Source organism: Sardina pilchardus, chromosome 22 (genome assembly GCF_963854185.1).
Source record: "Sardina pilchardus chromosome 22, fSarPil1.1, whole genome shotgun sequence".
Lineage (NCBI taxonomy): Eukaryota > Metazoa > Chordata > Actinopteri > Clupeiformes > Clupeidae > Sardina > Sardina pilchardus.
The window spans coordinates 21,192,414-21,211,035 of NC_085015.1; the positions used below are offsets into that span (position 1 = coordinate 21,192,414).

General features: G+C 36.5%; 1 protein-coding gene across 1 annotated transcript in view; it reads left to right on the forward strand.

The window, feature by feature from the left end:
- LOC134069690 (uncharacterized) overlaps positions 1 to 17,546 on the forward strand; it is a 43,390-nt gene extending 25,844 nt beyond the window's left edge. The window contains exons 2-4 of the mRNA XM_062525717.1: positions 15,204 to 16,944; positions 17,146 to 17,206; positions 17,368 to 17,546. Coding sequence (XP_062381701.1) covers positions 15,580 to 16,944; positions 17,146 to 17,206; positions 17,368 to 17,546 — 1,605 coding nt within the window. The 5' untranslated portion in view covers positions 15,204 to 15,579. The remainder of the gene's footprint in view (positions 1 to 15,203; positions 16,945 to 17,145; positions 17,207 to 17,367) is intronic.
- Positions 17,547 to 18,622: the final 1,076 nt, after the last annotated feature.

Genomic DNA, 18,622 nt, shown 5'->3' on the forward strand with positions numbered 1-18,622 from the left:
AGAATGTTGGATGGAATGTGCCTTATATTCTTGTAGACTGGAGAGACACAGCTCTCTACTGAGAGTAGTGGATACAGATACAGGTGTAATCAATTTAACTGGCTAGTCTCAAGAGAGCCAGCCTGAGACAGAGTAGATTGTTTAAAAGTTCAATGTAGAGCGTCTAATTGATGTTGTTGATAGGCAGACTGTTTAGAATGGGTGGATGAGTGAATGGTTTGAAGAAGATGAATGGATATAAAGTTGGATGGAATTAGGAGGACTTATTTTGATACTGTTGTGCGCAGAGGATACAGGGGAACAGAATATGTAGTCTTCAGAGAGGAGCCTGAGAGAAACTGACAGTTGGTGCCCAGGTGGCCGGCCACCTGGCATACGATTCTAATTGCTGCCGTGATGTCATAATGAGCAATGTTAAGTCTATGGGGGAAATGGTAATAGTTTTTAACTAATAGTTTAAAAAGTATAAAAGTTACAAAGTTGAAAAATACAAAGCACACATCGCGTAAGTAAGACCTACGCGACATAGTTTGAATGGAGTTTCTACGTTAAGCGGTTGAAGCTGAATTGCGTGCGTTAGAAGAAGAATAATAAGAAGTTGAAGCCTAGGAAGAACAGTACAGTGCATTTTCATGCACTGTAATAAGAAAACTTGGAATAACAGTATAGTGCATTTTCATGCACTATAACTAGAAATGCAATTCCAAGGAATTACCAGTGCATGAAAATGCAAAAATAGATAGATAATGTAGATATGGTTACTAATGAATTTCCCCTTGGGGATCAACTATCAGTATCTATCTATCTATCTATCTAAGGTGTAGCTAGGGTAAACATGGTGGTTGCATAGTTTACAGTGAGTTGATAGTGTGAAGGTAGACAGTTTAAAGATTAAATGTTCCAGTTCTAACTTAACTAATGATTTCTATTCATGTTAAAATGTTGATTAGCTAACTTAGCTAATGATTTCTAACAGTTACGCTGAAAATGCTAACTATGCTAACAATGCTAAATTTGCTAACAATGCTAACCAGGTTGATTAGCTAACTTAGTTGATGATTTTTTGCAGTTATGCTAAAAATGCTAACTATGCTAACAATGCTAACCATGCTAACTAGCTAACTTGCTAGTGAGGACTTTTATTTTGAAACATTTGTTGCTAGGGTATCCATGGTGGCCACTATCAGGAAACAAGAAGTTACTGCAGTATAATCATGTTGGTTGCTATGGAAACGGTCATAAACACTTAATTTTAATGGTTGCTATGTTGGTTGCTAGGTACATGGAGGTTTCATGTAGTTGACTGGAGGCATAGTGGATGATAACTGACAGTTGGAATGGTTGAACAGTTAAATAGTTGAGTAGTTTCAATGGTTAAATGATTTAATGGTGTATTATTGCACTGAGGACTTTTATTTTGAAACAGTTGTGGACAGAGGAAACAGTTTAACAGGATATGTGTAGTCTTCTGAGAGACTGTATGCTTAAAGCCAGAGAAACTGACAGTTGGTGCCCAGGTGGCCGGCCACCTGGCGTAAGATTCTAATTGCTGCCGTGATGTCATAATGAGCAATGTTAAGTCTATGGGGGAAATTGTAATAGTTTTTAACTAATAGTTTAAAAAGTATTAAAGTTACAAAGTTGAAAAATACAAAGCCCACATCGCGTAAGTAAGACCTACGCGACATAGTTTGAATGGAGTTTCTACGTTAAGCGGTTGAAGCTGATTTGCGTGCGTTAGAAGAAGAATAATAACTAGAAATGCAATTCCAAGGAATTACCAGTGCATGAAAATGCAAAAATAGATAGATAATGTAGATATGGTTACTAAGGTGTAGCTAGGGTAAACATGGTGGTTGCATAGTTTACAGAGAGTTGATAGTGTGAAGGTAGACAGTTTAAAGCTGAAACATTCCAGTTCTAACTTAACTAATGATTTCTATTCATGTTAAAATGTTGATTAGCTAACTTAGCTAATGATTTCTAGCAGTTACGCTAAAAATGCTAATCATGCTAGCAATGCTAACTTTACTAACAATGCTTACCAGGTTGATTAGCTAACTTAACCGATGATTTCTAGTAGTAATGCTAAAAATGCTAACTATGCTAACAATGCTACATTTGCTAATAATGCTAACCAGGTTGATTAGCTAACTTAGTTGATGATTTTTTTGTAGTTATGCTAAAAATGCTAACTATGCTAAACATGCTAACAAGCTAACTTGCTAGTGAGGACTTTTATTTTGAAACATTTGTTGCAAGGGTATCCATTGTGGCCACTATCAGGAAACAAGAAGTTACTGCAGTATAATCATGTTGGTTGCTATGGAAACGGTCATAAACGCTTAATTTTAATGGTTGTTATGTTGGTTGCTAGGTACATGGAGGTTTCATGTAGTTGACTGGAGTCATAGTTGATGATAACTGACAGTTGGAATGGTTGAACAGTTAAATAGTTGAGTAGTTTCAATGGTTAAATGATTTAATGGTGTATTATTGCAGTGAGGACTTTTATTTTGAAACAGTTGTGGACAGAGGAAACAGTTAACAGGATATGTAGTCGTCAGAGAGATTGTATGCTTATAGCCAGAGAAACTGACAGTTGATACAGGTGTAATCAATTTAACTGGCTAGTCTTAAGAGAAGAGTGTATATGCTTGAAGCCTGAGACAGAGTAAATAATTTAAAAGTTGAATGTAGTCTAATTAGTGTTGATAGACAGAGAGTTTAATGGATGTTGATAGACAGTTTAATGAGTGGATGAGTGAATGGTCTGAAGTAGATGAATGGATAGAGAGTTGGATGGAATGTGCCTTATATTCTTGTAGAGTGGAGAGACACAGCTCTCTACTGAGAGTAGTGGATACAGATACAGGTGTAATCAATTTAACTGGCTAGTCTTAAGACAGCCAGAGTGTGTGCTTAAAGCCTGAGACAGAGTAGATTGTTTAAAAGTTGAATGTAGATCGTCTAATTGATGTTGATAGGCAGACTGTTTAGAATGGGTGGATGAGTGAATGGTTTGAAGAAGATGAATGGATAGAAAGTTGGATGGAATTAGGAAGACTTATGTTGATACAGTTGATACAGGGGAACAGAAAATGTAGTCTCAAGAGAGCCAGTGTGAGAGAGAGAGCTGCTGCACCTGGACTGGCCACCTGGCGTAACATTCTAATTGCTGCCGTGATGTCATAATGAGCAATGTTAAGTCTATGGGGAAATTTGAATAGTTTTTAATTAATAGTTCAAAAAGTATAAAAGTTACAAAGTTGAAAAATATAAAGCCCACATCGCGTAAGTAAGACCTACGCAACAAAGTTTGAATGAAGTTTCTACGTTAAACGGTTGAAGTTGCATTAACTGCGTTAGAAGAAGAAGAATAAGAACTAGAAATGCAATTCCAAGGAATTACCAGTGCATGAAAATGCAAAAAAAGATAGATAATGTAGATATGGTTACTAAGGTGTAGCTAGGGTAAACATGGTGGTTGCATAGTTTACAGAGAGTTGATAGTGTGAAGGTAGACAGTTTAAAGCTGAAACATTCCAGTTCTAACTTAACTAATGATTTCTATTCATGTTAAAATGTTGATTAGCTAACTTAGGTAATGATTTCTAGCAGTTGTGCCAAAAATGCTAATTATGATAGCAATGCTAACTTTACTAACAATGCTAACCAGGTTGATTAGCTAACTTAACCGATGATTTCTAGCAGTAATGCTAAAAATGCTAACTATGCTAACAATGCTAGATTTGCTAACAATGCTAACCAGGTTGATTAGCTAACTTAGTTGATGATTTTTTGCAGTTATGCTAAATATGCTAGCTATGCTAACAATGCTAACCATGCTAACTAGCTAACTTGCTAGTGAGGACTTTTATTTTGAAACATTTGTTGCTAGGGTATCCATGGTGGCCACTATCAGGAATAAAGAAGTTACTGTAGTAAAATCATGTTGGTTGCTATGGAAACGGTCATAAACGCTTAATTTTAATGGTTGCTATGTTGGTTGCTAGGTACATGGAGGTTTCATGTAGTTGACTGGAGGCATAGTTGATGATAACTGACAGTTGGAATGGTTGAACAGTTAAATAGTTGAGTAGTTTCAATGGTTAAATGATTTAATAGTGTATTATTGCAGTGAGGACTTTTATTTTGAAACAGTTGTGGACAGAGGAAACAGTTTAACAGGATATGTGTAGTCTTCAGAGAGATTGTATGCTTAAAGCCTGAGAGAAACTGACAGTTGGTGCCCAGGTGGCTGACCAGCTGGGGTAACATTCTAATTGCTGCCGTGATGTCATAATGAGCAATGTTAAGTCTATGGGGGAAATTATAATAGTTTTTAACCAATAGTTTAAAAAGTATAAAAGTTACAAAGTTGAAAAATACAAAGCCCACATCGCGTAAGTAAGACCTACGCGACATAGTTTGAATGGAGTTTCTACGTTAAGCGGTTGAAGCTGCATTAAGTGCGTTAGAAGAAGAATAATAACTAGAGAAAGCAATTCCAGGGAATTACGAGTGCATGAAAATTCAAACATTTCTGCTCAGTAAAATATAGTTAGATAATGTTTCAAATATCATTCAAGCACAAAGATAGAGGTGAAGTAGAAAAAAGGTTGATGGGAGTCATAGTTGATGACGATTAACAGTTGGAATGGGCAAAAAGTTAAACAGTTGAGTAGTTCAAATAGTTGAGCTAAATGAGTTAAATAGTTGCATAGTTTAAATAGTTAAATTATTAATTTAGGAATTATGGCACTGATGACTTATTTTGAAACAGTTGTGGGCAGAGGAAATAGGTGGTGGTAGTCATAGTTGAAGACAACTGGCAGTTAAGATTGCTGAACAGTTGATTAATTAGTTTAAAGTAGTAATAAATGTAGTTAAAGTAGTTTAAATGTTTAATTATTTAATAGTGAATTGTTTTAGTGAGGACTCATATTTTTGAAACAGTTTCAGACAGTAGAAACAGCTGGAGGGAGTCATAGTTGATGCAAACTGACAGTTGGAATAGCCAAACAGTTAAATAGTTGAGTAGTTTAAATAGTTGAATTAATTCATAGTGAATTTAGTTTCAGGCAGTAGAAACAGTTGAAGGGAGTCATAGTTGATGAAAACTGACAGTTGGAATAGCCAAACAGTTAAATAGTTGAGTAGTTGAAATAGTTGAATTAATTAAAAGTGAATTTTAGTTTCAGGCAGTAGAAACAGTTGGAGGGAGTCATAGTTGATGAAAACGGACAGTTGGAATAGCCAAACAGTTAAATAGTTGAGTATAAATAGTTGAGTAGTTTAAATAGTTAATGACAACTGACAGTTAAAATGGCTGAACAGTTAAATAGTTGAGTAGTTTAAATGGTTGAACGATTTGATAGTGAATTATGGTAGTGAGGACTTTTATTTTGAAACAGTTGTGGGCAGAGGAAACTGTTGGTGGGATACATAGCTGATGACAACTGTAATTCGGAATGGCTAAAGAGTTAAATAGTTGCATAGTTTAAATAGTTACATTATAAAATACGGAATAAGGACACTAATGACTTATTCTGAAACAGTTGTGGACAGAGGAAATAGGTGGTGGGAGTCATAGTTGAAGACAACTGGCAGTTAAAATGGCTGAACAGTTGATTAATTGAGCAGTTTAAATGTTTAATTCTTTAATTGTGAATAATTGTAGTAAGGACTTTCATTATGAAACAGTTTCAGGCAGTAGAAACAGTTGGAGGGAGTCATAGTTGATGACAGCTGACAGTTAAAATGGATGAAAAGTTAAATAGTTGAACAGTTTAAATAGTTGAATTAATTAATAGTGAATTATTTGAGTGAGGACTTTTATTTTGAAAAGTTTCAGGCAGTAAAAACAGTTGGAGGGAATCATAGTTGATGAAAACGGACAGTTGGAATAGCCAAACACTTAATAGTTGAGCAGTTAATAGTTGAGCAGTTTAAATAGATGAGTAGTTTAAATAGTTGAATAAATTAATAGTGAATTATTTTAGTGAAGACTTTTATTTTGAAACAGTTTCAGGCAGTAGAAACAGTTGGAGGGAGTCATAGTTGATGAAAACGGAAAGTTGGAATAGCCAAACAGTTAAATAGTTGAGTAGTTTAAATAGTTGAATGAATTAATAGTGACTTTAGTTTCAGGCAGTAGAAACAGTTGGAGGGAGTCATAGTTGATGCAAACTGACAGTTGGAATAGCCAAACAGTTAAATAGTTGAGTAGTTTAAATAGTTGAATTAATTAATAGTGAATTTAGTTTCAGGCAGTAGAAACAGTTGGAGGGAGTCATAGTTGATGAAAACGGAGAGTTGGAATAGCCAAACAGTTAAATAGTTGAGTATAAATAGTTGAGTAATTTAAATAGTTGATGACAACTGACAGTTAAAATGGCTGAACAGTTAAATAGTTGAGTAGTTTAAATGGTTGAATGATTTGATAGTGAATTATGGTAGTGAGGATTTTTATTTTGAAACAGTTTTGGGCACAGGGAACAGTTGAATAGGATCTGTAGTCTTATTAGAGCCAGACTTTATGCTTAAAAGCCTGAGAGAGAGAGTTCTGGCATACAGTAGGATTCTAGAAGCCTTAGAGTTCTGGGATAGGATTCTAAAAGCCTGGGAGAGAGAGTTCTGGCATAGGATTCTAATCGGTGATGTCATAATCATAATGTTAAGTCTATGGGGAAATTTTGATAGTTTTAATTAAATAGTTTAAAAAGTATAAAAGTTACAAAGTTGAAAAATACATGTCTCCAGTCACCTAAGTAAGATCTACGCGACACAGTTTGAATGAAGTTTCAAAGTTAAACCGTTGAAGCCGCATTAAACGCACAAAAAGCGTTAGAAGAAGAATAAGAACTATAATAAGAACTAGAGAAAGCAATTCCAGGGAATTACGAGTGCATGAAAATAGAGACAAAGCTAGAGGTGAAGTAGAGAAAAGGTTGAGGGGAGTCATAGTTGATGACAATTAACAGTTGGAATGAGCAAAAGGTTAAACAGTTGAGTAGTTCAAATAGTTGAGCTATTTAATAGAGAATTATTGTGTGAGGACTTTTATTTTGAAACAGTTGTGGGCAGAGGAAAGTGTTGGTGGGATACATAGCTGATGACAACTGTAATTCGGAATGGCTAAAGAGTTAAATAGTTGCAAATAGTTACATTATTAAATACAGAATTAGGACACTGATGACTTATTTTGAAACAGTTGTGGGCAGACGAAATAGGTGACGGGAGTCATAGCTGAAGACAACTGACCGTTAAAATGGCTGAACAGTTGATTAACTGAGCAGTTTAAATGTTTAATTCTTTAATTGTGAATAATTTTAGAAAGGACTTTCATTAAGAAACAGTTTCAGGCAGTAGAAACAGTTGGAGGGAGTCATAGTTGATGAAAACGGACAGTTGGAATAGCCAAACAGTTAAATAGTTGAGTAGTTTAAATAGTTGAATTAATTAATAGTGAATTTAGTTTCAGGCAGTAGAAACATTTGGAGGGAGTCATAGTTGATGAAAAACGGACAGTTGGAATAGCCAAACAGTTAAATAGTTGAGTAGTTTAAATAGTTGAATTAATTAATAGTGAATTTAGTTTCAGGCAGTAGAAACAGTTGGAGGGATTCATAGTTGATGAAAACGGACAGTTGGAATAGCCAAACAGTTAAATAGTTGAGTAGTTTAAATAGTTGATGACAACTGACAGTTAAAATGGCTGAACAGTTAAATAGTTGAGTAGTTTAAATGGTTGAACGATTTGATAGTGAATTATGGTAGTGAGGATTTTCATTTTGAAAACAGTTTTGGGCACAGGGAACAGTTGAATAGGATCTGTAGTCTTATTAGAGCCAGACTTTATGCTTAAAAGCCTGAGAGAGAGAGTTCTGGCATACAGTAGGATTCTAGAAGCCTGAGAGTTCTGGCATAGGATTCTAAAAGCCTGGGAGAGAGAGTTCTGGCATAGGATTCTAATCGGTGATGTCATAATCATAATGTTAAGTCTATGGGGAAATTTTGATAGTTTTAATTAAATAGTTTAAAAAGTATAAAAGTTACAAAGTTGAAAAATACATGTCTGAAGTCACCTAAGTAAGATCTACGCGACACAGTTTGAATGAAGTTTCAAAGTTAAACCGTTGAAGCCGCATTAAACGCACAAAAAGCGTTAGAAGAAGAATAAGAACTATAATAAGAACTAGAGAAAGCAATTCCAGGGAATTACGAGTGCATGAAAATTGAAACATTTCTGCTCAGTAAAATACCATGGATAATGTTTCAAATATCATTCAAGCACAAAGATAGAAGAGAAGTAGAGAAAAGGTGGAGGGGTGTCATAGTTGATGACAATTAACAGTTGGAATGAGCAAAAAGTTAAACAGTTGAGTAGTTCAAATAGTTGAGCTATTTAATAGAGAATTATTGTCTTTTAGGACTTTTATTTTGAAACAGTTGTGGGCAGAGGAAACTGTTGGTGGGATACATAGCTGATGACAACTGTAATTCGGAATGGCTAAAGAGTTAAATAGTTGCATAGTTTAAATAGTTACATTATTAAATACGGAATAAGGACACTGATGACTTATTTTGAAACAGTTGTGGGCAGAGGAAACAGGTGGTGGGAGTCATAGTTGAAGACAACTGACAGTTAAAATGGCTGAACAGTTGATTAATTGAGCAGTTTAAATGTTTAATTCTTTAATTGTGAATAATTGTAGTAAGGACTTTCATTAAGAAACAGTTTCAGGCAGTAGAAACAGTTGGAGGGAGTCATAGTTGATGACAGCTGACAGTTGGAATAGCCAAACAGTTAAATAGTTGAGTAGTTTAAATAGTTGAATTATTTAATAGTGAATTTAGTTTCAGGCAGTAGAAACAGTTGGAGGGAGTCATAGTTGATGACAGCTGACAGTTGGAATAGCCAAACAGTTAAATAGTTGAGTAGTTTAAATAGTTGAATTATTTAATAGTGAATTTAGTTTCAGGCAGTAGAAACAGTTGGAGGGAGTCATAGTTGATGAAAACGGACAGTTGGAATAGCCAAACAGTTAAATAGTTGAGTATAAATAGTTGAGTAGTTTAAATAGTTGATGACAACTGACAGTTAAAATGGCTGAACAGTTAAATAGTTGAGTAGTTTAAATGGTTGAACGATTTGATAGTGAATTATGGTAGTGAAGATTTTTATTTTGAAACAGTTTTGGGCACAGGGAACAGTTGAATAGGATCTGTAGTCTTATTAGAGAGAGAGTTCTGGCATACAGTAGGATTCTAGAAGCCTGAGAGTTCTGGCATAGGATTCTAAAAGCCTGGGAGAGAGAGTTCTGGCATAGGATTCTAATCGGAACTGTGATGTCATAGTCACAATGTTAAGTCTATGGGGAAATTTTGATAGTTTTAATTAAATAGTTTAAAAAGTATAAAAGTTACAAAGTTGAAAAATACAAAGCCCAGATGGCCTAAGTAAGACCTACGCGACACAGTTTGAATTAAGTTTCAAAGTTAAACCGTTGAAGCCGCATTAAACGCGTCAAAAGCGTTAGAAGAAGAATAAGAATAACTAGAGAAAGCAATTCCAGGGAATTACGAGTGCATGAAAATTGAGACAAAGATAGAGGTGAAGTACAGAAAAGGTTAAGAGGAGTCATAGTTGATGACAATTAACAGTTGGAATGAGCAAAAAGTTAAACAATTGAGTAGTTCAAATAGTTGAGCTATTTAATAGAGAATTATTGTGTGAGGACTTTTATTTTTAAACAGTTGTGGGCAGAGGAAACTGTTGGTGGGATACATAGCTGATGACAACTGTAATTCGGAATGGTTAAATAGTTAAATAGTTGCATAGTTTAAATAGTTACATTATTAAATACGGAATTATGACACTGATGACTTATTTTGAAACAGTTTTGGGCAGAAGAAATAGGTGGTGGGAGTCATAGTTGAAGACAACTGGCAGTTAGGCAGTAGAAACAGTTGGAGGGAGTAATAGTTGAAGACAACTGACAGTTAAAATGTCTGAACAGTTGATTAATTGAGCAGTTTAAATGTTTCTTTAATTGTGAATAATTGAAGTAAGTACTTTCATTAAGAAACAGTTTCAGGCAGTAGAAACAGTTGGAGGGAATCATAGTTGATGACAACTGACAGTTAGAATGGCTGAACAGTTAAATAGTTGAATAGTTTAAATAGTTGAATTAATTAATAGTGAATTATTTGGGTGAGGACTTTTATTTTGAAACAGTTTCAGGCAGTAGAAACAGTTGGAGGGGGTCATAGTTGATGAAAAAGGACAGTTGGAATAGCCAAACACTTAATAGTTGAGCAGTTTAAATAGATGAGTAGTTTAAATAGTTGAATTAATTAATAGTGAATTATTTTAGTGAAGACTTTTATTTTGAAACAGTTTCAGGCAGTAGAAACAGTTGGAGGGAGTCATAGTTGATGCAAACTGACAGTTGGAATAGCCAAACAGTTAAATAGTTGAATAGTATAGTTGAATTAATTAATAGTGAATTTAGTTTCAGGCAGTAGAAACAGTTGGAGGGAGTCATAGTTGATGAAACCTGACAGTTGGAATAGCCAAGCGGTTAAATAGTTGAGTAGTTTAAATAGTTGAATTAATTAATAGTGAATTTAGTTTCAGGCAGTAGAAACAGTTGGAGGGAGTCATAGTTGATGAAAACTGACAGTTTGAATAGCCAAACAGTTAAATAGTTGAGTAGTTTAAATAGTTGAGTAGTTTAAACAGTTGATGACAACTGACAGTTAAAATGACTGAACAGTTAAATAGTTGAGTAGCCTAGTTTAAATGGTTGAACGATTTGATAGTGGGCACAGGGAACAGTTGAGCAGGATCTGTAGTCTTATTAGAGCCAGCCTGAGAGAGAGAGAGTTCTGGCATACAGTAGGATTCTAGAAGCCTGAGAGCTCTGGCATAGGATTCTAAAAGCCTGGGAGAGAGAGTTCTGGCATAGGATTCTAATCGAATTGTGATGTCATAATCACAATGTTAAGTCTATGGGGAAATTTTGATAGTTTTAATTAAATAGTTTAAAAAGTTTAAAAGTTTCAAAGTTGAAAAAAACAAAGCTGAAGTCACCTAAATGAGATCTACGCAACACAGTTTGAATGAAGTTTCAAAGTTAAACCGTTGAAGCCGCATTAAACGCGTAAAAAGCGTTGAAGAATAATAATAATAAGAATAAGTGGAATAACAATAGAGTGCATTTTTCATGCACTCTAATAAGTGGAATAACAGTAGAGTGCATTTTTCATGCACTCTAATAAAATGCCTAGGAAGAACAGTACAGTGCATTTTCATGCACTGTAATAAGAAGCCTAGGAAGAACAGTACAGTGCATTTTCATGCACTGTAATAAGAAGAAGAAGAAGAAGAAGACCGAGGAAGAACAGTACAGTGCATTTTCATGCACTGTAATAATAAGAAGACTTGGAATAACAGTATAGTGCATTTTCATGCACTATAATAATCGTCATCATCATCATCATCATCATCATCATCATCATCATCATCATCATCATAACAATAATATAATGATGATGATAATAATAATAATAATAATAATAATAACTAGAAATGCAATTCCAAGGAATTACCAGTGCATGAAAATGCAGAAATAGATAGATAATATAGATATGGTTACTTAGGTGTAGCTAGGGTAAACATGGTGGTTGCATAGTTTACAGAGAGTTGATAGTGTGAAGGTAGACTGTTTAAAGATGAAACATTCCAGTTCTAACTTAACTAATGATTTCTATTCATGTTAAAATGTTGATTAGCTAACTTAGCTAATGATTTCTAGCAGTTACGCTAAAAATGTTAATTATGCTAGCAATGCTAACTTTACTAACAATGCTAACCAGGTTGATTAGCTAACTTAACCAATGATTTCTAGCAGCAATGCTAAAAATGCTAACTATGCTAACAATGCTAAATTTGCTAACAATGCTAACCAGGTTGATTAGCTAACTTATTTGATGATTTTTTGCAGTTATGCTAAAAATGCTAACTATGCTAACAATGCTAACTATGCTAACCATGCTAACTAGCTAACTTGCTAGTGAGGACTTTTATTTTGAAACATTTGTTGCTAGGGTATCCATGGTGGCCACTATCAGGAAACAAAAAGTTACTGCAGTATAATCATGTTGGTTGCTATGGAAACGGTCATAAACGCTTAATTTTAATGGTTGCTATGTTGGTTGCTAGGTACATGGAGGTTTCATGTAGTTGACTGGAGGCATAGTGGATGATAACTGACAGTTGGAATGGTTGAACAGTTCAATAGTTGAGTAGTTTCAATGGTTAAATGATTTAATAGTGTATTATTGCAGTGAGGACTTTTATTTTGAAACAGGTGTGGACAGAGGAAACAGTTAACAGGATATGTAGTCTTCTGAGAGACTGTATGCTTAAAGCCAGAGAAACTGACAGTTGGTGCCCAGGTGGCCGGCCACCTGGCCTAAGATTCTAATTGCTGCCGTGATGTCATAATGAGCAATGTTAAGTCTATGGGGGAAATTGTAATAGTTTTTAACTAATAGTTTAAAAAGTATAAAAGTTACAAAGTTGAAAAATACAAAGCAGGCATGGCATAAGCAAGACCTACGCAACAACGTTTGAATGAAGTTTCTACGTTAAACGGTTGAAGCTGAATTGGGTGCGTTAGAAGAAGAAGTTTAACTAGAAATGCAATTCCAAGGAATTACCAGTGCATGAAAATGCAAAAATAGATAGATAATGTTGATATGGTTACTAAGGTGTAGCTAGGGTAAACATGGTGGTTGCATAGTTTACAGAGAGTTGATGGTGTGAAGGTAGACAGTTTAAAGATGAAACGTTCCAGTTCTAACTTAACTAATGATTTCTATTCATGTTAAAATGTTGATTAGCTAACTTAGCTAATGATTTCTAGCAGTTGTGCTAAAAATGCTAATTATGTTAGCAATGCTAACTTTACTAACAATGCTAACCAGGTTGATTAGCTAACTTAACCGATGATTTCTAGCAGTAATGCTAAAAATGCTAACTATGCTAACAATGCTAGATTTGCTAACAATGCTAACCAGGTTGATTAGCTAACTTAGTTGATGATTTTTTGCAGTTATGCTAAAAATGCTAACTATGCTAACAATGCTAACTATGCTAACTAGCTAACTTGCTAGTGAGGACTTTTATTTTGAAACATTTGTTGCTAGGGTATCCATGGTGGCCACTGTCAGGAAACAAGAAGTTACTGCAGTATAATCATGTTGGTTGCTATGGAAACGGTCATAAACACTTAATTTTAATGGTTGCTATGTTGGTTGCTAGGTACATGGAGGTTTCATGTAGTTGACTGGAGGCATAGTTGATGATAACTGACAGTTGGAATGGTTGAACAGTTAAATAGTTGAGTAGTTTCAATGGTCAAATGATTTAATAGTGTATTATTGCAGTGAGGACTTTTATTTTGAAACAGTTGTGGACAGAGGAAACAGTTAACAGGATCTGTAGTCTTAATGAGATTGTATGCTTAAAGCCTGAGACAGAAGGTGCCTCTCATATAGCGTTTACGCGTCCTCTCTCGCTCCTCACTGTCTACATAAAGAATGATGGAGCGGCAACAATGGGATAGTCTAGCCCTTCTTCTATCTTTCTTTATGTAGATCATTGAGGATCGAGGAGCGAGGGAGGACATATAAACGCTGCTTGAGAGGGACCCACAGTAAATACTTTAAAAGTTGTATGTAGATAGTCTAATTAATGTTGATAGACAGAATCTTTAGTGGATGTTGATAGGCAGATTGTTTAATAGATATTGATTGACAGTTTAATGGTGGATGAGTGAATGGTCTGAAGAAGATGAATGGATAGAAGGTTGGATGGAATGTGCCTTATATTCTTGTTAAGAGAGACACTGATACAGCTCTCTGAGAGTAGTTGACACAGGTGTAATCAATTTAACTGGCTAGTCTTAAGAGAGCCAGAGTGTACTCTTAAAGCCTGAGACAGAGTAAATAATTAAAAAGTTGAATGTAGATAGTCTAATTAATGTTGATAGACAGAGAGTTTAATGGATGTTGATAGACAGATTGTTTAATAGATGTTGATAGACAGTTTAATGGGTGGATGAGTGAATGGTCTGAAGAAGATGAATGGATAGAATGTTGAATGGAATGTGCCTTATATTCTTGTAGAATGGAGAGACACAGCTCTCTACTGAGAGTAGTGGATACAGATACAGGTGTAATCAATTTAACTGGCTAGTCTTAAGAGAGCCAGCCTGAGACAGAGTAGATTGTTTAAAAGTTGAATGTAGAACGTCTAATTGATGTTGATAGGCAGACTGTTTAGAATGGGTGGATGAGTGAATGGTCTGAAGAAGATGAATGGATAGAATGTTGAATGGAATGTGCCTTATATTCTTGTAGAATGGAGAGACACAGCTCTCTACTGAGAGTAGTGGATACAGATACAGGTGCAATCAATTTAACTGGCTAGTCTTAAGAGAGCCAGCCTGAGACAGAGTAGATTGTTTAAAAGTTGAATGTAGAACGTCTAATTGATGTTGATAGGCAGACTGTTTAGAATGGGTGGATGAGTGAATGGTTTGAAGAAGATGAATGGATATAAAGTTGGATGGAATTAGGAGGACTTATTTTGATACTGTTGTGCACAGAGGATACAGGGGAACAGAATATGTAGTCTTCAGAGAGATTGCCTGAGAGAAACTGACAGTTGGTGCCCAGGTGGCTGACCAGCTGGAGTAAGATTCTAATTGCTGCCGTGATGTCATAATGAGCAATGTTAAGTCTATGGGGGAAATTGTAATAGTTTTTAACTAATAGTTTAAAAAGTATAAAAGTTACAAAGTTGAAAAATACAAAGCCCACATCGCGTAAGTAAGACCTACGCGTCAAAATTTGAATGGAGTTTCTACGTTAAGCGGTTGAAGCTGAATTGCGTGCGTTAGAAGAAGAATAAGAAGAAGAAGAAGACCGAGGAAGAACAGTACAGTGCATTTTCATGCACTGTAATAATAAGAAGACTTGGAATAACAGTATAGTGCATTTTCATGCACTATAATAAAAGGCTAATAATCTTTAGGCCTATTTAAAGAGGTCAACTGTGTGTAGTTTACCTTACCCTGCAGTACATTTTTTGCTAGATATCTACATGTGTTTATGCCTTGGAACAGGGTAAGCACGTCGGATGCCAAGAAGGCTAGAGAGTTGTCCTTGGGTCAAGGAAATCTGAGGGCTGAACATGCCAAAGCCTCAGGACTGTCACTCTCCATTCCTTTACTGGATCAGCTGACCGGCGCTGAATTTAGAGGAAGGGTAACCGAGCAAGTGAGTGAGGTTTTGCTCAGCACTCTTGGCAGTGATTCCTGCCCTGAATCTTCAGCTGAGGTATTTGCCAAAGATGACCACGAGTCAAACACCATAGCAGAGAGGCAGACAGACATCGGTGAGCTTCCTGCCTTCTATCCATCCGGCACCCACTCACAGTCTGTCGCTGATGATCTTGTCGATGATCTTGTCGATGACTTTGTTGATGATGTTATCGACTCCATGAACGAAGACTTGGGCCAAAACGCTCTCTCAGCAGCGTATGACGTTGTTGGATATGTCGTTGCGGGGATGAAAGATCTTGTGGAGGCAACACGAGTCATGGGAGGCGTCTCTATGAGAAGGATCTGCGCAACATCGCAAACAATGTTCTGTGCCATTCAGAGTGCGGTGAGGAATCTTTTCTCCAAATCTGCTTACTCTGACAGTAAAGAGGAGACAACAATGGCCTCTGCTAGACATGTCATCAGCCAAGTGATATTGTCCATGCAGTGTGAGCTTTCTGATCTTAATAGTGCAGAAGATTTAGAGCAAAGAGCACTGATCCAGAAGATCCTCAGTGCTTTGTTGCGTGAAGTCAGAATGACTGGCATGGAAATAAATAAGGACAGGTCACAAAGCCCTCAGTTCTTAAAAACAGTTTCAGACTCAGAAACTGTAGACCTCATCAAACTTCATGGCACTCCTGTTCCTCCTGAAGTGGTTGTCAACATGGAAGGCTCTTCATTGTCCCCTGCATGTGCCAATGAAGCCATCGCCCAAGTGGTGGACACCGTGTTAGAAAGTGAAAGACTTGTTTCCGTCCCCAACATAGTGGAGAAATTGATCTCTGAATCAAAAGTGAGGGTATTCTCCCATGATATTGCGGATCAAGTCCAAAAGATCCTAAAAAGCTCTCATGGCCTCCAGACTATTTCTGTGCCCGTGGGGAAGAGTCTTTCAGACTCCATTCTCTGCAAGTTGCCGGCCAGAGCTGAGAGACAGAATGAAGCTCCATCTGCATTTATTTACACTTATGTAGAGCAGGCTGTGAAGCAACTCGTATCATCATGGTTGTTCCCCTCAACATCTTCTGAGGACCAAGAGCGGACCTCAACTTCATCCGGTATACTTGACATGTTCACGGAAGTGATGGTCAAAGAAGTCATGGTGACTCTTCCCACAGAGTTTGAGGGAAACGTTGCTTCTGGCAACAGTGACGACTTTAAGAATGACTATGCCTCCCTTGTCTCCATGTTGGTCATTCGAATTCTGAGGAAAGTTGATAGCTTACGCCCTTCCATTGGCACCCATCAGGATGGCGTTCCGGATAAAGTCCTGGATATCTCCAGAGAACTGATCCAGAAGATTCTATGTGAGCTTGACACACGTTTTGGTATCGCAAGTGATGAAAGTCATCCGCAGCAAGTGAATTTTCACCTGATGTACCGAAATGTGTACAAGGATCTTACCAAAGAGTTTGGGTCTGAAGATGTGCTGTGTTCTGCCCTGGAATCACAAGATCCATCTTTTGAGTCCTCCCTTGTGGAGAAATTGACAGGAGAGATCGGAAGGACTTGTAGCCAAACCCACTTAGCAGTTCAAGCTGTAAACGGGCTACAGGAAAATAATAAGGAAAAGACCAAAAAGAAAATGACTCCGTCCTGGCTGAAGATGCCAACGTTCAATTGGAAGTTAAGTATGGTGCTTATGATTAAGCTAATTTCGTCATGGAGTGTTGCATTAAACAATATACTACACACTTGTAGGGTGTACCCTTTACTCATGATAAAGCTTTGTGTTCTTCAGAGATCAAAGAATGGAGCACACAGTCTCCTTGACAGTGAGGGCTCTCATGTTCCAAGCGCAAGTAAGTTCATGATAGTTCTTGTTTTCCCTTTTGTAACAAATCCCATTGAGGATGTACAAAATAATCCTATTACATACAATAATACAAAATAATCTGCTCTAACCAGTTTTGAATGAAATATATATATACTGTATATATAAATCTCACTCTGTTATTCGCAGGTTCCATTCAGGTGCAGGCCATGAAGACTGAGCTGAGGGAGAGTCTGGCCGAGGTCACCAAGGCTCCTGAGTGTGCAGCCAGCCGTCTGGAGATGGCTCAGGAGGAAGAGACCACAGGGTGCTGTTTCCTCAAGATGCCCAAGTTCAAGTTCTCCTTCAAGGTAGTTCAGTTTTTGTAACGCGTCATTGCAATGTGTCTATTATGTGGACTAATTGTGATCTGACAGACTAGTGAGTGAAGGACAAATCGGTTCATACTGATGTGAGTATGCAGATATAATATTTCTTCATTAATCAACATCTGAATTTGAACTAATCCCTCTCTTTCTTCATCAGAAAATAATGAGAGGAGCTAAAGTTGGGCATTACCACAATGTTACCTCATTTGAAGAGAAAAGTAGTAATGTGCCAGGTAAGTAAAACAAGTAAAAATGTGATCAAAGTCTGGAAACATTCACATATTCATTAATTTTAGTTGTGATAACATTCTTTGATAGGCTTACATGGCAAGTATTTTTATTCTTTGTAATTTTCCAGCCTGTGTGCCATCCTCCGGTGAGACTGATGAATGAGGAGCCTTCTGCCAAATTGGTTGCTTTTGAGGGTCTCACTAAGCATGAGATTGCATCTGGGCTTGCCAACAGATCTTCTCCAGAGATGGGACTTTCTGACCCAAATGTTTAAGTCACCTACACAACTAAGAGATCTTTTGGATCATCAGATTTTTCCCCACCCAAAATTGTCCGTGTCATTAAAAAAAAAAAAATTCAACTCAAAAATTGTAAACTCAAAATGTCTATTAAATTTGTAGTTCCATACATATTTGTTATGTTATTATGTCGATATTCTTATCATAGACTGTGGTTCTTATTCATTCTTGTGATACAATAACGGTCACTATTGTATATGGGGCAGATGGCCCCTTCCTGTTCCAACATGACTGTGCACCAGTGCACAAAGGAAATTTCCACTGCATCCTCCACAAATGAGAAAGACTCCCAGAACCCAAATGTTTTCATAAAGATGCTGAACATCTCTACAGTCTTGCACCGTGGGACTCACACCGCGGCATAGAAAATCACTAACACTAACATTTTGTCAGGACCTATCATCAATGGGCTATGTCATATAGGAAAGCAAACAAGAAAAAAAACGCTTTAATACAGCTGTCCTCCTTTCCAAAGCAGGACAGCATTTTGGTGTAATTTCTTCCCTCACAGGTGAAACACTTTTTCCCATTGAGAGTATTTGGATT